This window comes from Acromyrmex echinatior, chromosome 2 (genome assembly GCF_024713525.1).
Source record: "Acromyrmex echinatior isolate Ae372 chromosome 2, ASM2471352v2, whole genome shotgun sequence".
NCBI lineage: Eukaryota > Metazoa > Arthropoda > Insecta > Hymenoptera > Formicidae > Acromyrmex > Acromyrmex echinatior.
In genome coordinates, this window is record NC_141853.1 from 10,721,639 (window position 1) to 10,731,034 (window position 9,396).

Sequence of the window (9,396 nt, forward strand, 5' to 3'; positions counted from 1 at the left end):
TATTTTTTTATTCAACAACACCGGATTATTTCCAGCAATTACACTTTAATGATAATTTTAATAACTTTTACTTGTCATTCATAAATCCGACATGTAAAATGTTGCAAGTGCTTCTTTACACGTTGTTAAACATAGTTTGGATAATGTGCCAGCAATGTCGTGTGCCGCGACCAAAGATCTGGCCAAAAACGAATGGGCAGCAAAAATATTGTGGATGATAGCCGTGCGTCAGATGGATGGCTCGAAATCTGTTCGCGGATTATTAGATTTCTCGAGAGAAGAGTAAGTTTAATGGTGCAAAAATATAAGAAAAATTAGGATATAGATTACGACGATATAAAATTTACCGGAGCATCGCTCGAAAAACAATCGACTTTATGTAAAATAGAATTTGATGCACTCTTTTTGTGTCAGGATGTTAGAGATAATAGCACTTGACGGCAAGTTGAAGAACGCGTCGCAAAAACTCTACAAATTTTGTCTCGAGAAAGGAGAATCTATTCCGAAGTATACTATTGGCAATTCGACAACACATCAAGGGTTTACGTACACAGCTCAATGTGTAGCTTTAGGTCACGTCGGAGTTGGTATGTTATTTTCTCACTATTTGCTATAGTCTGGTTAAAAACAATAATATTAAAAGGAGTCTACAATTTCGTATATTATAATAATATTTAATATATTTAATAATATTAAAAGGAGTCTACAATTTCGTATATTTTAATACTTTAACTTATTTAATAATAAAAGGAATCATTAAGTCATTCTTTTAAATTTTATCACATACTGAATTAGTTTGTTATTATTTTGTTTGTAATATTGAAAAAATATTTTACATTTTAGAAAAAGCTTAACATAATTTTTGTACCATTTCTTTATATAATCAATTTTCTTAAGTACTTATTAGAGTAATGTAACATATTTTATTTCTTATTTATAGGACAAGGATTAAGGATAGATAACGCTAAGATTGCTGCTGCTGAAAATCTATACCAGAAATATATTTGTGAGAAGCAATAATCAACATGAGCTCAAAAATCAATTATTACGATATAATGTACTGCCTACTCTTTTGGTTTATCTTTGATAATAAAATTTAATAACATAATAAACATGAAATAAACGATAAATAAATGTATAAAATATATACAAACAGTTTTTGGAAATTTTACATGTTGAAATTTTTTATTTGATCTTAGTGAACGTTCGTATCTTTATTTAGTATTTACAACTTATGTCTCACACACACACACACACACACACACACACACACGCACGCACACATTCAGAAAACATACACACACACATACAAAAAACTTTATATTCAAGATTAGTATACTGAATTTACAAGAAAAAGGACTGGAGATTTTATAAATAAAAAAATATTTTAATGCAGATATATTCATTACAATTGCTACTCTTAATGATCAAACACTCGACCATTCAAACTCTCTTTTGCAAGAGGCACTTGTCCGTTATCATGGTATTTTGGCGACTATCCAAGGTAGCTTTCCGGTTTTCTTAAAAGACCAATAATCATACAAAAGCTTGCCAAGCACGAGGAATATTAATGACGCCAATATGATGTTCAAGATGTCGAGGGGATGAAGCCAAGAGTCTTCGTCTGGTAAAATGCAGATCTCTGTCCGCGTAAGATCACGAATCTATGAGAGCCATTTTATTTTATTATGTTAAAGCAAGCAATTGCATTTTAATTGCATTATTCATGCATCTGCTTTTCAATCTGACTTGATAAAAAAGACGTGCAGTTAGTTACCTGTTTGTTTGAGTTATCGTTGTCACTCGTAAAAGCGCATCTTATGTCGTTGATGTCTTTTATTATATTTGGATGCCTGATCAGAAGATCCTATAAAAAATGTTAAATAAAATCATACGACTAAATTAATAATGATTAAGTTCTGGTAGTGGTCATTTAAGATCTTTTTTAAATTAGAAGTAAGAAATTCAAACAAACAAAAAATGTAAATAGTAGAATATTGAAAATTAAATTTAATATTATTTTATTTATATTACACTATCTATTTTGATCTTTTAAGAATTTTAAACGATTGAAGAATGTGGAACTTACTTCTACAAAACGGTGTAATTGTGCCAATCTCATTGGCAATTAATTTAAAAACATATATGTAAACTCTATATATAATATATTATACTGCGTCCCAAAATTTTTGACTCAAAATATAAGTAGCAAGAAAGTTTTCGAAAAATTAAGTAAAACCAAGTTATTTGTAAATTTTTATTTTAAGCAATTTTAAGTAATTTCTCATCTGAACAGTTTACAATTGACTATATTTAAACCTTTATTATCTTAAAAATAAAAATTTACAAATAACTTTGTTACTTAATTTTTTGAGAACTTGCTATAGTATTTTGAATTACAAATTTTTGCGACACCCTGTATATTGTCAATTAAATTGTAATAAATTCTATTATTAATTAAATTATAACCTGAAAGCCCGGTGTAAAGTGACAGTCGCACGTCCATGAATTATTGCCGAGATATAGATTAGCTGCATTTCTATTGTGCAGCAATGCATCCTCCAGAGCGTAAGTAGGCAACTAAAAAACGCAGACTAAAGAATTATAAACTGTATTTGTGTATCTTATACAATGATGAAATAACGCATGATATTTTATAATTTCTCTAAATCGCGTATCTTAATTCTTAATCATCTACCGTGCTGCACGAAATCAACTCAAACAGTTTTTTCATATTCCGACATCCGTCAAATAAAATGGATTGTTTGCTTATGTGACATCTGATAACTTTGACACGGCAAACTAACATCGGTAAGTTTATTCCCTCGAAGATTAAGACGTCGGAAATGGTCCAACCAGTCTGATCCTTCTAAGCGAGCGATAGATTCTACTAGATTATCGTCTATGTAGAGGTCTAACAGGGACTTGTAAGCGGGATTTGTCGCAAGCGGAGTTAGGTCCTTGATCTATAGTAAACAACAGACCAGATTAAAGTATTTTAACCACCGTCTAATATATGAATCATTATAATATATAGATATATGAAAGTGCATTATATAAGAAAACTGAAGAGAAATAATTTTCAATATGTTATATTTATTCTTTGCAAATATATTATTTACTCTTTAAAAATTTGAATAAAAAAATATTTTTTTTCTTTAAAAATATTAATAAGTTTATATTGATGTTTTATATAATAAGTTGCTTTGAAACATATTTATAAATATCTATCTGAATCTCATATTTAACGTTTTGTAATTCTACTTCATAACTTCATGACGCGTCTGTAAAAATTATTGTTTAAAGGGGGAGAATTATGTAAATATAAATGACCTTATTTCCACTTAGATGAAGAATATTTGTATCTGTGGGTAAAAATTCGGGCATTTCTGTTAGACCGCGATAACTACAATTGACTGAAATAAAAACTATAAGTCTCTGCGTAAATTCGCCTGGAGGTGTAACGTAAATCAATTCGCAATCGCAAACAGTCTCTTTGCATTCCTCCTTCAATGTCTGAAAATCAGATTGATTTAGCGGGGAACTCAAGATCTGTTTAATCATCAATTACAGGAAGAAGATACATTTTCTCGTTACCACGATTATCTTGACAACCGGGACAAGCGGTCTTCCATCATACGGCGTGGCGCAAAGTAATTTGTCTTTGTCGACGACTTTACTCGCGGCTGATCCTTCACTGGAGTCCAAAATCCACGCTACATCTTCCGTACATCTCAATGGATTACCTTCGTCAGTACATCTTCATTAATTATCCACCATTCGCGCATCAATCGAATGCAATTTTGATTAAACAATTCATTAATCACGTAAAAAATTTTTGCATTATAGAAGTATTACACAATATTTGACAAAAAATATAATATAATTTTGATTTGTCAGATTTTCTTAAATCATAACTTATTTGTGCACAAAATTTTATCGAATTATTCTCACCGGTCAGATAAATATCTTTTAACGTAGGTACATCAAAAACCGTAATACTGATCTCTTCGAGAGCATTGTTTCTTAAATCAAGGCATCTCAAACTCCACAAATTAGAGAACGCATCATTCGGTAGTAAACGCAGTTTGGTGCCGGTCACATTGATTTTCTATTAATTAATTAATATAAACATTTCCTCCAATCTTTCGTAAATATTTTCGAGAAAAAATATACGCAAAATATAATCTCACGATAAAAACGAATTTTCATGATCAATGTCTTCCAAGACAGTTTGCTGAACTTGTATCCTATTATTTCCTAAAATAATGTTAAAACTGTCCCACTTATTGTCCATGAAAATTCGAATAAACAACTTTAATGAAGTATAGACAAAGTTTTCGCTTGCTATCCATTTGGCAAGTATTTTCTACCTCCAGAAATTTCATCTCGCTTGGAAATGCAGTTGATAATTGAGTTAAATTACTGTTCGCGATTATTAACTTTCGTAAGAATATGAATCCCCGTAGAATCTCCTGCGGATCAAACGTTGCCTTCGGCCATACGCAAAGAATAAGTACCTGCACATCTTTAACCCTAAAAATATTATTATATATACTTTTTTAAAAACGCTTTATCTCTTAATAATGCAGCGACATTGTAATATTCCAACAATATTGCAGTGCAAATGTTACAGCAATGTTTCTGCAAGTCTCTACTCTATATAGGTAAACTTTAATTTTGTGTCAAGAAATCAACAATATTAACTCGATATTTATAAAAAATTTATATTTTAGATTTAGTTCTTAGTAACATTACCTTGCTCTCCATTCATCTTTAAAGCCGTTAAAACAGACGAGACGTTGTTGACTTTCCGTAAAGTTGCATTCGGGGTGAATATTGGCACGTGGATGATAACAAATCTCGTCATCTTTCGTGATGCCACGTGAAAAATGTACATGTATTAAGAACGCGAATCTATAAATAAAACGGTTTAATTGTGTAGGAAGAATTACAATACGAAGTTATCTCGCGAATGTTAGATATGCTTCTTCATGATATCAAAACTAGCTTCTTGCGCTCATCATGTTTAAACATCTATGCGTGATCGCGCAGAGATATAATTTATCCTATTTGGTCGTAAAATAATAGTTTGTTTAACAATATTACACAATTCGTGAACTCTCGTGAAGGTGTGCGACGGAAGTAAATAGATGGTTCACGATAGGCTAGCTGTGAGATTTATAATCTTTATTACTTGGCAGCTTCGTTATTTGCGTAAGACGATAACGAGACCAATGTATCATTATATTCGCCAGCATTAAATTAACTTACGTACATAATTTAATATCTCGTATTTGTCTTCCTAGCTTTTGATGCGCACCGCGATCGTTTTAACTTATCAGTATTTGAAACATTTTCGCGATTGATTAGCCGCTTTCCAAACAATTCAATTTTAACAGCTTAACCATCCTTAATGAATATGAACAAATTACACGATGCGAATCATGTCTTCGCCTTGATTTTGTTTTTGATTGTCGTAACATTGTCGCGTTGATACTAAATATTGTGTAAATGTTGTTACAGTTATCTCTCCGCTTAACGGTGAATCGTCTTTCATATGAAGAACCTCACAAATTTAAGGCTCTTTTATTACACTAGATCTCAGATGATATTAGAAGAAAATTCATAATAAAAATTCTTGCAAAGTATATTAATATGAAAATATATTTCAATAAAACGAAACTTATAATCCATAGAATCGACTTGTAAAATATACCAAAAACTCTCCTTTTGTTTTGTTAATTTCTTCTTGAAATAAGAAGATAGTTTTTGGTAATTTTATAAGTCTATTCTGTCAATTAAAAATGTTTTATTGAAAAATATTTCTATTCAAATATAATTTGCAAAAATATTAATTTTGTGCCTTCTCGTTTTTAACATCGTAATTGAAGTATAATAATAGTGAATGAACAGGAATCTTAATCAGTATAACAATCCAATGTGCTTTCTTCTAATTGCACATGTAATTTTCCATACAAAATAGAGTATTTGTTTATAATCTAAAATAAATGTGACAGTTTTCAAATACAGTGAAAATATTAATTTCTTGGCAAATTATATTTATTTTTTAACAGATATTTATATTGAATGTATCATAAAATCTTTAACGCTAATGACTTACTTAAAATTTCATGAATTTGTAAGTCATAACAATTGATGTGCAATCGATCAATGATCGATCGATATCTTATAAAAATCTTTTACAAGACATGGAGAAGTCGATTGCAAAATGGATTTAAAATTTATAATAAAATCCGCGCAACATTAAATCGTAAGAAGAAAGCAAAAGATAAATAAATACTCACAGAAAAGTTCGTTGCACTATCATTCTCAAAGCATGAAATGTTAAGATACAGTAAATAAGTATCAACGTTGACGAGTTGTTCGCACAAACAAACAATAATTTACAAAGGGTATGTAATGGAATTTTTGTATCACTCAGCACTTTTTTTTTTGACGCGATAGGTGTCGACCTAACAACGCACTCGCATCACGTGCGTTAATGCGATAGGTGTCGTATCAAGAATAGCAGTGCTGCTAATGAGAAAATAGATGCTGTATTCGACGTGTCAGCAGGTGGATAACTTAAACGGCTTAACATGTAATGAACATATTATGCGATAACAGTTGTGGAAATGCGATCTATACTCGCATGCAGTGATACATATTGCGATAATAAATTTTTCAAACAGTGAAATTCACAACGTCAGCCGGTAAGCGGACATCATGCTCACATTATTATAAGTTTTGGATTTTTAAAAGTAACTATAAAACGTAAAGATATTTAGTAATATTATTGAATTTGTGGCATTTTTTATTGTCTGTAATTAATAAATATTATATATTACCGTAATTTCAATTCAGATCAGACACCATAATGTTGAATTTTAAAAACATCATCGTGTATGTGGAAGTAACATTTGCATTAAATAAGAAACTTGCATTGAATATGATTAGAATCGAGTTATTTAACATTTTCTATATTAGTGATAATTTTTAACGAATAAATTAAAAATTAAAACAATGTAAAAATAAAAAAATCGAAAAAATATTAAAAAGTTCTATCCGACAATTTAATTCTAATAAATTTGTTTGTCAAATCTTAGCAAGAAAATATCCACAGAAAATTTAATTATAAAAATAAAATATGAGTATAACATAAGTATGATGTGATACAACACAAAAATATTATGTTTAATCCAACTATGATTTATTCAAAAGTTAATTGAAAGTGATTATTTAATGTAAAAATTATTCAATATGTAATGTGAGCAAATTAATTTATCTTTCGTAATTACGTTAACACATTTGAATCATAAAATTCATAAATCCATTTTTTGCTTCTTAAATTGCTTTAAATGGTTGAAATTTATTGTTTTTAATATTTAATCTGCACAAATGTATGCATTAAATTTTCAAATTGCGAGCTGCATTCGATTAAATATTGGACTAGCGAATCAGCGAATTGGACAAGTTTTTAGTCCACGCTATTGGTCCGTGTCTGTATATTTAGTCCAAAAAAGAGAATCTTCTTTATCGACCGAGTTTTCGCCATTAAATGTCAGTTTATCCCCTAAAAAACCTTCTCGCAAATTCCTGACCATACGCGCGCGAACGAATTCGTGGCGCTTTTATGAACGCGATCAGTGTGTAACCCTCTATCTGGTTAACGACGACGACGGTTGCACTGTGCACCCTCAAGAAAAGCGCATTTTACGGATTCGCCTGTCGGCGTCGGCTGGCATCGGCGATATTCAAATTCCGTGGCAGGACTGCAAGCAAAGGCACATCGGGACGACGTGATTAAGAGAACGTGGGACGCTGTTTTGCGTCGTCCAACCGCGAGTGTTTTGTAGATACGAAAATCGCCGCATCGTCGAAGACCCGATGTCAGGGATAGCGATAGCCAGGCTCGCTGAGGAGCGCAAAGCATGGAGGAAGGACCATCCGTTCGTGAGTTTCTGTTCCTCGTTGTACACGGGAACGCGCCATCGGTTTCCCGCTTGGTGCGCCGTAGAATCAGCAGGGCAGAACACTTATTACGTTACTCCGTCGTTACTCGTCGCGATTGTAAACAATGGCCCTGCGTCACTCGCGTGGCATTTTACACATCTCAAAAGCGAGAATCTACGATAAATTTTATTTGTTTTATCATAACCAACGTTTTTATTTGTATAAGCAATTTTTATCTTATCTGTAGAAAGAATTAAACTAATTGGTACTAAATTAATTAATTCTCTAATTAATGTATAATATTATAATATTAACAGTAAGACTGAATTATCATAAAATTGGAGAGAAATTTATTTTAGTGTTTAGAATTGATAAAAATTTTGTGTATATATTTAAATTTTTCCTGTAAATAATATAAGGACTATTTGTAGGGGTTTGTAGCTAGACCAACTAAAAATCCAGATGGTTCCCTTAACTTGATGAGTTGGGAATGTGCGATACCTGGAAAGAAATCTGTAAGTCAATTTTTTTCAAGTGTAGGTGACAAATATTCGTATTAAACTTGCGATTTTGCAGACTCCTTGGGAGGGTGGCCTGTACAAGTTACGTATGATTTTCAAAGATGACTATCCTTCAAGCCCACCAAAATGTAAATTTGAACCTCCTCTATTCCATCCAAACGTGTATCCATCAGGCACTGTATGTTTGTCACTTTTGGATGAAGAGAAAGATTGGCGACCAGCTATCACAATTAAGCAAATCCTCCTTGGTATTCAGGATTTATTGAACGAGCCAAATGTGAAAGATCCAGCTCAAGCCGAAGCTTATACAATATATTGGTATTTATGAGACATGTTCATCAGATTTTGAATAATAGTAATCTGAAGAATAATTGGGGATTTCATTTGCAGCCAAAATCGTTTGGAATACGAGAAGCGTGTTAAAGCTCAAGCCAGAGCAATGGCTCCACAGGAATAAGTCACAAGAATTGTCAACTCGACATATTTAAAATAAAATGTGAGAAAGATATTGTATGTGGATAACACATCATAAACTGATTCATAGCTCTTTATAATTAATCTTTTTTACGAGTAATTAATATATGTAACTAGTTAAGTAGTTCATGGTCTTAACGTTTATTTATCGAATATTGTCTTCAATGTGTATATTTTTCAAAATTTCAAAATGTAGCGTATACTAACGACAACATACGAAAATCGACATATAAATCACATATAAATTCTTTCGCACATAAATAATAATTCTTATTAATATTAAGAACCATGTTATAAGATATGTATACTTTAAGGCAGAATTATTTTTTGATCAGCTCTTTAATTTTTAAGTCTTACAAATAATTACTGATGTTATTTTTAAAACAGTGATATGAGAGAAATTAAAAATAGCTGCTATTAAATAAATATCTATCGTCTCAAGTTT

The 9,396-nt window shown here is 31.2% G+C and overlaps 3 protein-coding genes across 3 annotated transcripts; 2 read left to right on the top strand and 1 right to left on the bottom strand.

Annotated features, from left to right (window-relative positions):
* Window positions 1-2: 2 nt before the first annotated feature.
* Window positions 3-1,057, top strand: LOC147910481 (uncharacterized). The gene is made up of 3 exons (XM_087403533.1): window positions 3-282; window positions 415-587; window positions 941-1,057. Exons 1-3 carry the CDS (start codon window positions 155-157, stop codon window positions 1,018-1,020), a joined length of 381 nt encoding a protein of 126 aa, XP_087259659.1. The 5' UTR covers window positions 3-154; the 3' UTR covers window positions 1,021-1,057.
* A 309-nt stretch (window positions 1,058-1,366) lies between these two features.
* Window positions 1,367-7,487, bottom strand: swi2 (Protein singed wings 2). The gene is made up of 10 exons (XM_011059575.2): window positions 6,309-7,487; window positions 4,759-4,917; window positions 4,374-4,536; window positions 3,955-4,111; window positions 3,598-3,746; window positions 3,334-3,516; window positions 2,808-2,966; window positions 2,470-2,580; window positions 1,778-1,867; window positions 1,367-1,664 (listed from the first exon to the last, which is right to left on the bottom strand). The coding sequence occupies exons 1-10, from the start codon at window positions 6,329-6,331 to the stop codon at window positions 1,479-1,481; spliced, it is 1,380 nt and encodes a 459-aa protein (XP_011057877.1). The 5' UTR covers window positions 6,332-7,487; the 3' UTR covers window positions 1,367-1,478.
* Window positions 7,488-7,653: 166 nt separating this feature from the next.
* On the top strand, window positions 7,654-9,377 carry lwr (ubiquitin conjugating enzyme lesswright). Its single transcript, XM_011059576.2, has 4 exons — window positions 7,654-7,956; window positions 8,388-8,471; window positions 8,533-8,795; window positions 8,868-9,377. Exons 1-4 carry the CDS (start codon window positions 7,891-7,893, stop codon window positions 8,932-8,934), a joined length of 480 nt encoding a protein of 159 aa, XP_011057878.1. The 5' UTR covers window positions 7,654-7,890; the 3' UTR covers window positions 8,935-9,377.
* Window positions 9,378-9,396: the final 19 nt, after the last annotated feature.